The sequence below is a fragment of the Chelmon rostratus genome, chromosome 4 (genome assembly GCF_017976325.1).
Source record: "Chelmon rostratus isolate fCheRos1 chromosome 4, fCheRos1.pri, whole genome shotgun sequence".
Taxonomy (NCBI): Eukaryota; Metazoa; Chordata; class Actinopteri; order Chaetodontiformes; family Chaetodontidae; genus Chelmon; species Chelmon rostratus.
The window spans coordinates 26213304-26227903 of NC_055661.1; the positions used below are offsets into that span (position 1 = coordinate 26213304).

At 45.5% G+C, this 14600-nt stretch overlaps 1 protein-coding gene across 2 annotated transcripts in view; it reads left to right on the forward strand.

The window, feature by feature from the left end:
- Positions 1 to 14600, forward strand: part of herc2 (HECT and RLD domain containing E3 ubiquitin protein ligase 2) — a 40242-nt gene that overhangs the window by 10442 nt on the left and 15200 nt on the right. The window contains exons 18-60 of one of the 2 annotated variants that reach the window (XM_041934567.1): positions 76 to 304; positions 442 to 566; positions 885 to 1063; positions 1164 to 1348; positions 1465 to 1620; positions 1723 to 1908; positions 2041 to 2217; positions 2365 to 2468; positions 2560 to 2710; positions 2809 to 3023; positions 3132 to 3264; positions 3469 to 3596; positions 3743 to 3938; positions 4034 to 4167; positions 4480 to 4656; positions 4783 to 4919; positions 5112 to 5263; positions 5381 to 5572; positions 5679 to 5866; positions 5969 to 6161; positions 6260 to 6442; positions 6536 to 6720; positions 6965 to 7112; positions 7201 to 7397; positions 7515 to 7745; positions 7868 to 8006; positions 8276 to 8422; positions 9067 to 9209; positions 9327 to 9594; positions 9735 to 9877; positions 9995 to 10093; positions 10178 to 10346; positions 10473 to 10598; positions 10729 to 10837; positions 10923 to 11062; positions 11153 to 11343; positions 11454 to 11559; positions 11781 to 11872; positions 11968 to 12143; positions 12416 to 12527; positions 13249 to 13330; positions 13409 to 13643; positions 13792 to 13969. In XM_041934567.1, the coding sequence (XP_041790501.1) occupies positions 76 to 304; positions 442 to 566; positions 885 to 1063; positions 1164 to 1348; positions 1465 to 1620; positions 1723 to 1908; positions 2041 to 2217; positions 2365 to 2468; positions 2560 to 2710; positions 2809 to 3023; positions 3132 to 3264; positions 3469 to 3596; positions 3743 to 3938; positions 4034 to 4167; positions 4480 to 4656; positions 4783 to 4919; positions 5112 to 5263; positions 5381 to 5572; positions 5679 to 5866; positions 5969 to 6161; positions 6260 to 6442; positions 6536 to 6720; positions 6965 to 7112; positions 7201 to 7397; positions 7515 to 7745; positions 7868 to 8006; positions 8276 to 8422; positions 9067 to 9209; positions 9327 to 9594; positions 9735 to 9877; positions 9995 to 10093; positions 10178 to 10346; positions 10473 to 10598; positions 10729 to 10837; positions 10923 to 11062; positions 11153 to 11343; positions 11454 to 11559; positions 11781 to 11872; positions 11968 to 12143; positions 12416 to 12527; positions 13249 to 13330; positions 13409 to 13643; positions 13792 to 13969 (6936 nt within the window). The remainder of the gene's footprint in view (positions 1 to 75; positions 305 to 441; positions 567 to 884; positions 1064 to 1163; positions 1349 to 1464; positions 1621 to 1722; positions 1909 to 2040; positions 2218 to 2364; positions 2469 to 2559; positions 2711 to 2808; positions 3024 to 3131; positions 3265 to 3468; positions 3597 to 3742; positions 3939 to 4033; positions 4168 to 4479; positions 4657 to 4782; positions 4920 to 5111; positions 5264 to 5380; positions 5573 to 5678; positions 5867 to 5968; positions 6162 to 6259; positions 6443 to 6535; positions 6721 to 6964; positions 7113 to 7200; positions 7398 to 7514; positions 7746 to 7867; positions 8007 to 8275; positions 8423 to 9066; positions 9210 to 9326; positions 9595 to 9734; positions 9878 to 9994; positions 10094 to 10177; positions 10347 to 10472; positions 10599 to 10728; positions 10838 to 10922; positions 11063 to 11152; positions 11344 to 11453; positions 11560 to 11780; positions 11873 to 11967; positions 12144 to 12415; positions 12528 to 13248; positions 13331 to 13408; positions 13644 to 13791; positions 13970 to 14600) is intronic. The other variant, XM_041934568.1, reaches the window with a different exon arrangement.

Genomic DNA, 14600 nt, shown 5'->3' on the forward strand with positions numbered 1-14600 from the left:
GTCGTTTCTAACATTGCAGAAGTGGATTTATTGGACTTCTGATCATAATAATATTTCTAAAACCTCCCTCCTCAGCTCCATGCAGCCATCAGTAACCAGGTGGACCCAGAGGAGCTGGGACTGGGGCTTGGCAGCGTGCTGCTGAACAACCTCAAACAAACAGTGGTGGTACTCGCTAGCAATGCTGGGGTGCTCAATACTGTCCAAGCAGCTGCCCAAGCAGTTCTCCAAAGTGGCTGGTCAGTGCTGCTGCCCACTGCTGAGGAAAGGGCGAGGGCATTATCCTCACTTCTACCTAATGCTGGTGAGTGCAAAGCAGAACATCTCCTAACACTGATTAAACACAGTAATGGACACTTAATAATCCATTAACTGTGCTATGAAGTCAAAAAATGGTCAGGACCGGAGACACTGAGGGTTTTAAATTTTTTTTTTCTCCAGCATCCGGAAATGAAATGAGTGTGAGCCCTGGACGTCGCTTCATGATCGACCTGTTGGTCAGCAGTTTAATGGCTGATGGAGGGTTGGAATCTGCCCTGAATGCAGCCATCACTGCTGAGATACAGGTCAGTCTGTTAAATGCCATTAAGTGTGTCATCACTCCTCTCTATTTTCTTGTGTAATGTATTCAGTTTGAATTTAATTTTCATCAAATTTCTTATGATTTGTTTAACCCAAGCTCTGGGCCATTGGGCAAATCTATTAGTTGAACCCAGTTAACTGTAAATTTAATTTGTAGACACACACAGTGTAATATTGGAATCCTTTAACTAATAAAGAATATTAGACATTAATGGTTAAAATACCATCCCCATCCCAGAGCTCCTGAAATAACCCTCTCACCAGATACAAAAATCACACTTTGTAATTTCTTTTCATGGCAGGACATTGAGGCCAAGAAGGAGGCCCAGAAAGAGAAGGAGATTGATGAACAGGAGGCTAATGCTTCCACTATGCACCGTTGTCGCACCATGTTGGACAAAGACCTCATCAACACAGGCATCTATGAGTCCGCGGGGAAGCAGAGCCTGCCACTGGTGCAGCTTGTGCAGCAGCTGTTGAGGTACCTGCTCTTCATCTGAATCATGCTACACCTATGTCACTACACAGAGTAAGCCCTTGCTGTCTGCTAGCAGCATTACTTATTTATTTGACTTTACCAGGAACATCGCCTCCCAGACCATCGCAAGGCTGAAGGATGTTGCTCGGCGTATTTCCAACTACTTAGAGGCAGAGCATGTCAGCAAGGAACGCTCTGCGTCTCTGGACCTGCTGCTGCGCTTCCAGCGGCTGCTGGTTAGCAAGCTCTATCTGGGTGTCAACGGCACAGAGCATGTCAATGGATACAGTAAGTCATGTCTTTTGAGCCAAGGGTTTGTCCCTAGTCATCCGAGAGCAACTGGCTTGCACTTTTACAAACGACCTCTAGATGGGTAGTGTTTGATCTCTCTGTTGTTCTTGCAGATCCCGAGCTTCTGGGTGTTGGTTCCCTGTTAAAAAAGTACATCGCCCTGCTGTGCACTCACATTGGAGACATCCTCCCAGTGGCAACAAGTATTGCCTCTACTGGTCGCCGTCACTTTGCTGAAGTCTCACGTGTTATTGAAGGAGATCTAACTGGTAATCCCTCCCTCATTGTGCTGACTGTTGCATGAATTGCATGCATACCTTTAAGGAACTTGTGAGAAAGTAATCAATGCCTTGCTGTCTCTTCTTCCATAGGAGTGCTGCTGCCTGAGTTAGTGGTGTCCATCGTCCTCCTCCTCACCATTGATGCAGGTCTAATGCAGGAGACTGGTTCTATCCCTCTCCTCGCTGGTCTCCTGGAGCACCTCGACCGCTTCAATCACCTGGCTCCAGGGCATGAGAGGGACGATAATGAGGATTTGGCCTGGCCAGGCATTATGGGTATAAGACCAGTTGTCTCTTACAGTGTCCCTGATGTGAACTTATTTGAATCCCAATTATTTATGTGAAGATTAAAAGCTATTCACTGTATTATGGTTTAGAATGTAACTAGCTTCCTTTCTGCTCCGGCAGGATCTTTCTTCACAGGGCAAAGTTCCAAGAACAATGAGGAGGTTTCCCTCATTCGCAAGGCTGACCTGGAGAACCACAACAAAGATGGTGGTTTCTGGACAGTCATTGACGGAAAGGTCTATGACATCAAGGACTTCCAGGCTCAGTCCCAGTCGCTAACGGGAAACAGTATCCTGGGTAAGAATAAAAGAATAACACGATTAGAATACATTTGAACATAGTTTTTTAAAATTTATTTCAGAGTTCTTCATTTGCTTCAGAAAGTTGAGTAGATTTCTGACTAATGCCAAATCTCATTGCATTTTTGCTTTTGACACTTAACAGCTCAGTTTGCAGGAGAGGACCCTGTGGTTGCTTTGGAAGCCGCTCTGCAGTTTGAGGACACCAGGGAGTCGATGCAGGCCTTCTGTGTTGGCCAGTACATGGAGGTACCAACTATCCCAATACACATTCTTCATTCTTGTTCATTCTTCATAATTGGTTACAGTCTTTGATCTTTTGATGTTTTATCATCTACAGCCTAACCAGGAGACAGTCACCACTCCAGACCTCAGCAGTCTCTCCTCCCCGCTTATTGACACAGAGAGGAACCTGGGGCTTCTGCTGGGTCTCCATGCCTCCTACCTGGCCAAGAGCACCCCCCTGTCCCCCATGGAGATCGAATGTGCCAGTGAGTTCAGTGATCTCAAAACAACTCGGTTTGAAAATCAAGACGTGTCCTCCCTGAACTCATTTGAATTGGTTACATTTTTATCTTTCTTTCCACAGAATGGCTCCAGTCCTCCATATTCTCTGGGGGCCTGCAGACCAGTCAGATCCACTATAACTACAATGAAGAAAAGGATGAAGACCACTGCAGCTCTCTGGGTACAACCACTCCAGACAAGGCCAAACTCTACTCCCGAAGAATAACCCTCAGCGACCACGCACAGCCTTTCCTGCAGGCCATTGCTGACAACAACACTCAGGACCACACTGTGAAGGTAGAGACATGACACCAATGACTTATGACCAAACAGCGTAGCAGCACAGTAGCCATGAAACTGAAGTATGCAGTCATGCCTTCATGTTATGTTGTTGTCACATTGTAGGACTTCCTATGCCAAATAGAGCGTTGCTGTAAGCAGTACCATCTTATTACACCCATCACCTTCCCCCCGGAACACCCTGTGGAGGAAGTCGGCCGCCTGCTGCTCTGCTGCTTGCTCAAACATCAAGACCTCGGTAACCTAGCAACTGGTCTCAGGCAGGCTGTTTGAGGAGGAATTAGGAGCTAAATTTGGCTCACTTTGCTTCTGAAATGGGCTTCTCATTGTTATTGGTTGAGTGAAGATGCATTTTCACAATCCCCAACACTTTGATAAGCAACGCATCTAGAATGATTTACACTTGTACAGCAATTCAGTGTGAAATCTCTCCCTGTCGCAGGTCACATTGCTCTTTCACTTGTCAGTCAATGTGCCTTGGGTGTGGACCAAGGGAAACAGAGGTCCCTCCCTAAATCTGTGATTGACGTGTGCCGCATGGTCTACCAGGCAAAGTGTTCTTTAATTAAGGTACGAGTACTGTTTGTAACATGTGGACTACAATGGAACAAAACACATGAACTTGTATTACATCCTCAGTGGTGTCAGGTAATGTCAGGTATTTTGCAATACAAAGAGAAATTAATGACATGTTTGTATTGTCCCACTTACTTTAGACTCATCAGGAACAAGGTCGCTCTTACAAGGAGGTGTGTGCCCCGGTCATCGAGCGTCTGCGCTTCCTGTTTAATGAGCTGCGTCCGGCTGTAAGCAACGACCTGTCTATAGTATCCAAACTGAAGCTGCTGAGCTCTCAGCCGCGCTGGAGGAGGATCACCCAAAAACTCATCAGGGACCGCAGGAAAAAAAGAGGTGGGTTGCTCAAAACCAACCACACCGTGATAGGGTTTTTTATTTTCTTGTGATACAGCCTTTATCTTCATTTAAATGTATTCTGTTTTTTTTAGTGCCTAAAAAGTCAGAGTCTGCTGACATAGAAGAGCCAAAGCTGGAGAATGAAGGGACCAATGAAGAAGAACTTAATGTCCACATCAGCCCCACACCTGCTGACAGGAAATCACCTACTAGCAGGACATCGAAGGTAGTTTAATGGGGCTTAATTATTGGAACATATAAAAATAAACAATTTCCCTAGAGTCCTCTTTAATGCATGCTCTTTTTCTTCTTCTTGTCAATGGTCTGTTGGCCAGTTTTGACAATATGAACATACATTTGGCTTCGTGGAAATAAGAATAGCTAATAACCAAAGAGCTTCAGACAATCTAACAATTTTTCTTACAGGTGAAAGGCTTTGTCTAAGCATATATTTTGGTAATACTTAACACTGATGCAGACAATACAGTAGCTGTGGTTGTGCAGTTTGACATTCCTGTACTGTTTTCTTACTTTACAGCAGGACAAGTGGCATCCGCTTCTGAACACTGTGGCCAATGTCCAGAAGTACCGGTGGCTGAAGCACAGTGTTCAGGGTGCCTTTTCTCAATCCAGCCTTATGGCCACCATAGTGGAGTTTGCGTTGAAAGAGGAGCCCCTGGATGTGGAGAAGATGAGGAAGTGTCTTCTCAAGCAGGTGATTGTAGACAACAGATAATCACTGACTTCACGAGTAGTCATTGTGATAAAGTAGAAAACACGTAAAGGGATAACAAGATAACGTGAAGAGAAAGCATGACAAACGTTAACTGTTTCATCATAGCTGGAGAGGGCCGAGGTGCGACTCGAGGGCATCGACACTATGCTGAAGTTGGCCTCCAGAAGCTTCCTGCTGCCATCTGTGCAGTATGCCATGTTCTGTGGCTGGCAGAGGGTCATACCAGAAGGGACCAACATCGGGTAAGTCAACAGTTTGGATCTATTGTTATTGTAGTGAAATATGATCATTCACTGAACATCATCATGTGATTTTGTGAGACTGCTAAAGCAAAAAAAAAAAACAACAACAACACTAATGATGTAATGATGGGGTTTAGCCATAGTGTTGTGCTCAGCTAGTAGGCCTTCTAATCTTTCAACTGTCCTTTTCAGAGAGCCTCTGTCTGACTGCCTGAAGGACGTGGATTTGATCCCTCCTTTCAACCGCATGCTTTTGGAGGTGACCTTCGGCAAATTATATTCCTGGGCCATCCATAATGTTCGCAACATCCTGCTCGAGGCCAGCGCCCGCTTCAAAGAGCTCGGTGAGTGGCTTGGTCTGGCTGTGTCATCTCAGAAAGCTAAAGTGGTACTAGTTTAATACCATTTTAGACCTGTTATACACACAAACTAACTAATTGACCACCTGTTTTCATAAGCAGGTGTGCAGCCTGTACCCTTGCAGACCATCACCAATGAGAACCCGGCAGGACCAAGTCTTGGCACCATTCCGCAAGCCCGCTTCCTTCTGTCTATGATACACATGCTGTCCCTGAAACATGGGTCCAACAGCCTCAGTCTCTTGTTAAATTCTGGCATACTGGCCCTCACACAGAGTATACTCCGGCTCATAGGTGAGTACTGTCCACTCAAGTACGTGCAACCCAGAATAGCAGCAGAAGGGCATCTGTACACATTTATGGATGGGGGTATTTGAGGTCTCTGTTGTTCTATATCCAGGGCCCAGCACAGACAGCAGTGAGGAGGACTTGAGTTTATGTGCACTTGGAGGCTCAGCCACAGTACTGGAGGAGTCGAGAAAGGAGGCTACTCCTGCCCCATTACCTGCCTCCGGCCCTGAGCTGGCTGCCATGATGAAGATAGGCACCAGGGTTATGAGAGGAGTCGACTGGAAATGGGGAGATCAGGTACCTGGTGGTCCAGTTGATTTACTGCTTTATAATTAATAACTAAAGCAGGGAAGAAAAAGTCTGGTGTTTAGTATTTGACCCTGTGCTTGCTCTCTCCAGGACGGACCAGCACCAGGTCTCGGGCGGGTCATTGGGGAGCTGGGCGAGGACGGCTGGATCAGGGTCCAGTGGGATACTAGCAGCACCAACTCTTACAGGATGGGCAAAGAGGGCAAATATGACCTTAAACTGGCCGAGCCACCACCAGCTGCCCAGCCCCCTACTGAGGATTCAGACACGGAGGATGACACGGGTCAGTTCACAATACTGCTTCTGTACATAACCACCAGAGCTGCAAGTACGATGTGAGGTTCAAATAATGACGTTTGCAATCTCCTCTCACTGTGACAGAAGGTGAGCTGATGGAGAAGAGCAGCCACCCAACAGCTATGATGCTAACCAGCACAGTCAACCTATTGAAGACACTATCTCTATCAGCTGGCATCTATGCAGAGGTGCTGCAAACAGATGCTACACGGACCCTCTGTGGACTACTGAGGATGCTCGTGGAAAGTGGAGCTAATGACAAGACAGGTAACTGAACCATCATATTGATACAGAGCATTTTATGTTTTTTGCAAGACAGGTTGTTGGGTTTTATCTAAGTGGACCCATCTTTGTTGTCAGGCTGTCACTCACAAAGGCTGGTCTCTCGGGAGCAGCACAGGAGCTGGTGTACGCTGGGCTTCATACGCAGCATCGCTCTCATGCCTCAGATGTGCAGCACGCTCAGCTCCTCTGCGTGGATTAGCCTGCTCATTCGAATTGTTGAGGGTCACCAGTCCTTCAATGCCATCACTCTGCAGAGACAGGTGGGATAATTGTAATTGTATATGAACTGTGCTGCTCGTGCTGTTGATGATTCATTTTTCTGAATACTTTTTGACAAATTTTGTTATAGAGGATCTGTAGGAAAATATAATGAGGAAGAACCTCAGAGAAGCAGACTTGCATATAGTTTTGGGAGGCTGATTTATAAGTTTTTTGTTATTTTCCAAACACTTCAGGACGCAAACCAACAGTAACACTTGTCTTGTGCACCGTCTGTGCTTCCAGATTCTGGCGCTACGTCTCCTGCAGGCAGTCTTGCCGTCATGGGACAAGACGGAGCGCTCTCAGGACATGAAGTTCCTGGTGGAGAAGTTGTTCAACTTCTTGGGAAGTCTACTAAGCACCTGCTCCTCAGACCTGCCACTTCTCAGAGGTATGTCAAGGAGTCATACTCCAGCTCTTGCTGGAAATCCGATGTTTGTTTTGTTTTTAAAGTTTAAATGTCTGCTTCCTCCACACAGAGGGTTCCCTGCGAAGGAGGAAGTCCCGTCCTCAGGCCTCTCTTACAGCCACTCACAGCAGCACGCTGGCTGAGGAGATTGTTTCTGTCCTGCGCACTCTGCACTCTCTTGGCCAGTGGAACAGCATGATAAATGATTACATCAACACTCAGCTGAGTTCCATTGGAGATGTTATGGCAGGCTGCCAGTCAGAAGCAGTAAGAATTAGTGCAGTATTAAGGATTCAATTATTAGCTACAATGCTAACTCATCGTTATGCTGTCATTCAGGCAAATAATTTCTAACAAAATGTAAATGTCCCCTCTTGGTTTCAGTGTTTTCTGGAGGAGTATTTTCCTGAATCAGAGGGTCCGAGGGTGGGCAGTCTGATGGCAGTGTTGGCAGTCATTGGAGGAATTGATGGGCGTCTCAGACTAGGAGGCCAAGTTATTCATGAGGAGTATGGGGAAGGAACTGTCACTCGCATTACCCCAAAAGGACGCATCACCGTCCAGTTTCATGAGATGAGGACCTGCAGGGTTTGCTTGCTCAGCCATCTCAAACCGGTATGGAAGTGTTTAGATGCTCATGAGTGTAGATACAATTGGCACATTAGCACTACTTCTACTTTAAACAAGTTCGTCAGACAATAAAATACTGATTTTCTCCATTTGTTGTCATTTTTCAGCTGGCTGGAGTAACCTTCAGTGTGCAGAACCTGCCTTTCACTGAGCCCATGCTGGCAGTCTGGGCTCAGCTGGTCAGCCTGGCTGGAAGCAAACTGGAGAAACAACGCTTGAAGAAGTCTCTTAGTAGAGGACTTACAGGTGCTGAGAGACACAACACAAACATAGACTCACATATCCTCACATATGACTCATTAACATCATATAAAATAAATCACTGACTGCATTTAGATTAAGTGCCCTGGCAGGATGCATGACTTTGGTCTTATGATAAATGATACCTTGTCTGATTTCTTCTTTTGCAAGTAATGACATGACCAAAGGTTTCATTCTGTGGGGGATGCTTTGATTTAGTGTTCAGAGCCTGAGGTCTGGTCCAGTGGATTTAATCAAAGCTGTTGTGTTTCCAGCTGACCAGGTTGACATCCATTTGCTGAGGTGCCAGCAGCTGAGGCTCTATATTTTAAAGGCAGCACGGGCCCTGCTCTCTCATCAGGACAAACTCAGGCAAATCCTCTCCCAGCCGGCAGTCATCGACCTAGGACCCAACCCCAGTGGTAAGACCTCATCCTGATGAGGCTTGAGTTTCTCAGTCTTGAAAGTGGAAGAGTGGAGAGTTGGTCGGGATAGTCTTTATGGCAAACGACTGCTGTTGAGTCCACTTTAGCGCTGTAGAGCTTCAATAAGAAAATCTATGTACTGTATGCTGTTTTCTATGTGGCGGTCACAGGATGGACTAAACCTTCAGTTATATTTAGCCATTTCTTTTACTTTCTTTCTTCCTATTTTGTAATTGTAGACTCACTGCAATTACAACGAGCCTGAGCATTTTTATGAGATTGAGAAAGTATTATTTGGTCTAATTAATTGCAGTGACCTCCCAAACTTTCTGCTGCTTTGGGGCACCATCGTGGCTCCTCCTGGGTGGACTGGCTGGACGTTTGTTCATGAAGAGCTGTGTTTGCACAATTAGTCCAAATTCTTTTGATACAGCACAGCGGCTACTGTGTGTGGGAGGACAAATTCAGCAGTGTCTGGTCAGCTTACCTTGCACTCTTGTGCATGGCATGTGGGTGGATGTAAAAGTTTAGAGAAGCATTCTTTTCTGAACAGAACTTCGAAACACCATTTTGCTGTTATTTATCTGTTCTGTTTGGCCTCCCTTTTGTTTGTTTGTTTGTTTTCCTCTTTTTGTTTGCAGAAGATCCAGTGGTTTCATCTCCTGATGTGGGAGACTTGTCCCCTGAGGGCCCCTTACCTCCATTGATCCTCCTGCAGCAGCTGCTGTCTGCTGCCACTCAGCCCTCCCCCATCAAAGCCATTTTTGACAGGCAAGAGATGGAGGTGAGTCAGTAGACCTCTCTTCAGTAACCCGGCATTAAGTGGCAGCGTTAATGTTGCATTCATCAGGCTGGTGTGTTGGGTTTGACCTCTGTTATCTGTGCATGGCTGTACATGTAGGCTGCAGCTCTGGCTGTGTGTCAGTACCTGGCTGTGGAATCCGCCCACCCATCCTCTCCACTGTTTGAGGAGAGCAGCTCCAGCGAGGCCACCACGCCTGTCACCATACAACATGTCCGACCTCCCAAGCAGAAGAAGCAGAAGACCTCCCCTGTCCCTCCCTTACCCATAGTCCTCCAGCTTATGGAGATGGGGTTCCCGCGGAAAAACATCGAGTTTGCCTTGAAGTCGCTTTCTGGTACTACAGGCAGTGCTTCTGGTGTCCCAGGTATTGTTTCACATGACACTTTGCCACTTTGTTAGTGCTGCAGCTAAAACTCTGTATCTGTCACTGCAGCAGTGTGTCTGCTGTATTTGTGATATAACACTGCGATCTACTTCTGGAGAGTAACTGAGCATGTACATCAGGTGTTGAGGCTCTGGTGGGCTGGCTGCTGGACCATCCAGACATTCACGTCACAGAGCTGTCAGATGCCGACACCGTGTCGGATGAATACTCTGATGAGGAGGTCCTGGAGGAGCTGGAGGAGGCTGAGCCGACATTCTCTGTGGTACATTACCCTCTTATTTCTGCTATAAATCCACTGAATAATACACTGAGTCACCTGCTACTCAGCCTGCCAAACTGCCCTTATGACATGATTAATAATAGCTTTGTGTGACATTAGCCTCCAGGTGCAGTGGTGACTGAGAGCCAGACGTTTAAGAAGAGATCAGATTTTCAAAGCAACGATGACTATGCTGTGTACGTGAGAGAGAACATTCAGGTGAGAGCAGCGGCCTTTTCAAGTTTCTAAAAGCGCCTTGAGGAAATGTGACAGAAGTGTGATGGATCAGTGACTTCTCTGCAGGTGGGAATGATGGTGAAGTGCTGCAGAACGTACGAGGAAGTGTATGACGGGGATGTTGGGAAAGTGATCAAGCTGGACAGAGACGGACTTCATGACCTAAATGTGCAGTGTGACTGGCAGCAGAAAGGAGGAACGTACTGGGTCCGCTACATCCACATCGAGCTACTTGGTAAACTTTGGCTTTTAACGTGACCTGATGCTTGTAATGAGAAGTTAGCCGTTCTGTGAAAACCTTGGCAGCATGTCTTCTCTTCATCCTTTGACATGTGTTGGGGCATTATTTGTTTTTTTTCAGGATTCCCACCACAAAGTTCTCCTTCTCATATAAAGATTGGTGACAAAGTGAGGGTGAAGCCCACAGTCACCACACCAAAGTACAAATGGGGCTCCGTCACTCACAGGAGTGTTGGGGTTGTGAAAGGTACGTCATTCTCTGCAGCCTTTCAGTTGAGTCTCTTCTCAAATTTTGATTCTATTTATAATCTGAACAAACACCTCCTTATCTCAATCCACTGTTTCCTGCACTAATGGATCCACATGGTTTGTTTCAGCTTTCAGCGCCAATGGAAAGGATGTGATAGTAGACTTCCCTCAGCAGTCCCACTGGACTGGCTTGTTGTCTGAAATGGAACTGGTGCCCAGTGTTCACCCTGGAGTGAGGTATTGATATGTTTAAGGTTTCTGGCTGCCCAATTAACTATATATCTCAGTATGTTTTTGAAATAGCAACTGGTTTTGTCCGCAGGTGTGACGGCTGCCAGATGTTCCCCATAAACGGCGCCAGGTTCAAATGCAGGAACTGTGACGACTTCGACTTCTGTGAAAACTGCTTCAAGACCCGCAAACACAACACCAGGCATTCCTTTGGCAGAATCAACGAGCCCGGTAGGTGTCACATTCATCAAGATAGTATCCGTGGTGTTTCTGTTTGTCGGCATGTGTGTAACACCTGTTGTTCATCTTCCGTGCGATCAGGCCAGTCTCCAGCGTTCTGCGGCCGCTCAGGAAAACAGCTCAAGAAGCATCACAGCAGCCAGCGAGGGATGCTGATTGACGATTGGTCTCGTGCTGTCAAGAGCCTCAACGTGTCATCCTCCGTTAACCAGGCCTCACGCCTCATTGACTGCAGTGATCAGTGTTGGCAGTCCTCTGGCTCGCAGGGAAAGGCAGGAGATTGAATTGCATATTCCAATAAGATGGATGACAGCCGTTTTGGTTTGGCCATATTAAAGCGTAATGCATTACCTGACAGGTTCTGTCATTCCTTCCACTGCAGCACTGGATTCGTCTCGAGCTCTTCCCAGACGTTCTTGTGCACAGGTTGAAGATGATAGTGGACCCAGCGGACAGCAGCTACATGCCCTCACTGGTGGTGGTGTCAGGTGGGTTATGTGGGTTCTTTTGAACATTTACCAACATTATATTTCTCTACGTATAGACAGATGCTTTGTATTGTTACCATGAGACAATTGTATTCTGCATTTATAATCCACGGTTTGGTCTTCAAATAGTTCCTCTAGTATAAACAGCAGGGTGTTTGTGACATTTTCATGTTTTTAAGTGTCTTTTATCATCATGAATAATGTTTTTTCTTGATACACAGGCGGAAGCTCTTTGAATAACTTGATTGAGCTGAAGACAATCAACATCAATCCCACGGACACCACTGTCCTTCTCCTTAGTGACTGTACTGAGGTTGGTTAGCTGAAGACATCAACTTCTAATCATGAATTTTTTTTTGCCTTAAAAAAATAACCCTGTATTAACTGGAATGATGTGTTTGCCCCCAGTATCACAGATATATCGAGATTGCAATCAAGCAGTGCCGCAGCTCTGGTATTGACTGCAAGATTCATGGACTTGCTATCGTTGGGCGCATCAGAGCAGAGGATGAAGACCTGGCCACAGTCCCTTTCCTGGCGTCAGACAATGAAGAAGAGGATGATGACAAAACGGCCACTGGGAGGTATGGCCGGCCGAGGAATAAGAATTTCAGTGCTGAAGGACTATGCGTGTTGTGGACGTTTTCCAGCAAACATGAATCTGGCTGTGGGTTTCTACTGATACAGACCAATCTGCGCATCTTTATTTCAAACTCGATTTTAGGAGGTTGATAAGTAAACAAGTAAATTGAGAATGTAGAGCTGAATAGATTTACAAACAGTGAAGACGAGGATATTCAAATGAAGATGAAGTTGATTCATGTCAAAGTTCTCACTGTGTGTGTATGTCCTTTAGCCTTGCTCGGAAGAAGTCATCAGGACTGGAGTCTGCAGCCACCATCAGGACCAAAGTGTTTGTCTGGGGGCTGAATGACAAGGACCAGCTGGGAGGACTCAAGGGTTCTAAGGTGCAGCTTAGAGTGTATTTGATCCTCTTTCCTTGCATATGAATTAAAATGTGTTTTCCTAGCTAGATGCCAGTTATGATATTTGCTGCTACTGTCCCAGTCAGTGATGGAAGAGTATTTAGATCCTTTGCTTTGTATGAAATTATTAGTTGCTAACTGTACTTGAGTACAAAAGTAAAAGTACTCGTTATGCAGCAAGATGTCCCCTATAAGAGTTGTTTATTATTCTGCATTAAGTAATAAGATTCTTATCACTGCTGCATAAACATGTATGAAGTATTTAGATGTTCTAGCTGGTCAAGGTGGAGGTCATTTTAAATATAAAGCCTGCTGTTTTGGGAATGCAAAATCTTCACCTGGAAAGTTACAAGTAACTAGAGCTTTTAGGTAAATGTAGTGGAGTAAATGTACATTTAGTACATTTTAAAATGTACTAAAGTAAATAGCTAGCAAAATATTCAAAGAAGTACAAGTCCTCAAAACTGTAGTTAAGTACAGTAATTAGGTAAATGCTTTCCACATTTGACACCAGTACATCATCTACAACACAGGCACCGTCTTGCACCGTCTAGTGATGGTGCAGCAGTTTGCACTTTATGTATAATAAGCACATTTGAGGACGTGTCAAACACTTTCATAGCCCACTGGTGGTGATAGAGAATGTACAGTAGATGGAAGCAGACATGTCTGCTGCACTCTCTAATCTTTGTGTCCTTCACAGATCAAGGTGCCCTCCTTCTCTGAAACACTCTCTGCCCTCAATGTGGTTCAAGTGGCCGGTGGTTCCAAAAGCCTCTTTGCAGGTGGGAAATAGATATTTTGTTTATGTGCTTATATAAGATTCACATTTGCAGTAAGTAACCACTGTGTTGCTGTTGCAGTGACGGTCGAGGGGAAGATCTATGCGTGTGGAGAGGCCACTAATGGCAGGTTAGGCCTGGGCCTGTCCAGCGGGACCATCCCAATCCCCCGTCAGATCACTGCACTCAGTAACTACGTGGTGAAGAAGGTTGCTGTGCACTCTGGGGGGCGTCACGCCATGGCTCTGACCGTGGACGGGAAGGTCTTCTCCTGGGGAGAGGGAGATGACGGCAAACTGGGCCACTTCAGCAGAATGTACGTTATCTTGCACAGATCTTAAGTTATTTTTGTTCACAATGGGAATTGTTAAACCAAAAGTTATTTTTATTTATTCTGCATCTCAGCGCTGTGGACAAGTTGTCCGATTGATGTGATTAAAGGAAAGCATGATTTTCTGTCTTAGGAACTGTGACAAGCCTCGTTTAATTGAGGCACTGAAGACCAAGCGCATCCGTGACATCGCCTGTGGCAGCTCTCACAGCGCGGCAATCACCTCCAGTGGGGAGCTGTACAGCTGGGGTCTGGGGGAATATGGCCGCCTAGGACATGGAGACAACACTACTCAGCTGAGGCCTAAACTGGTGCGTCTATGTCACCTAACTCACCCCTTTCTTTATTTTAAATGGACACTGGCTTTAATGCACAGTGTGTAATTTCTGCTGTTACGGGTTTTTCTATTGAAACGGTAACAAAAGATTTTGACGATGTCGTGAAGTAGAGTGGGATCATGGGAGGAGTTGTCCTCGTTAAACAAACACCATCACAGAAGAAAATTAGTAATTGTGCTTCATTAATAGTGAGCAGTACAAACCGTGGTAAACAATAGAGTGGCTGCATGAAACGCACCACTACCTTGAATCCTTGAAATTACGAACTTCTCTGGGTTTGAACGTTGTTGGGAACATTTGGGATAATGTTAAGTACACAACTCCACAAAATATACAAGGTCTATTTGTGTTTAGACATTTTAATGCAGAAATACATACATATACAACATACATATTTTGGATTTAAAGTTAGTGATGGGCAAAGTAATGGCAAGAGACTTTATGACAGAGATATCATCAGGTGCCCTTTAGAAAGACAGTTATTTAGACCTAGTAACAGACTGTACCATGTGTAGAATTTGATTTGTTTATGATGTTTTGCTGCTGTGAAGCCATGAACATTATGAAATGTGTAATGAACACTTGCTGTGCCTTTGTCATTGTC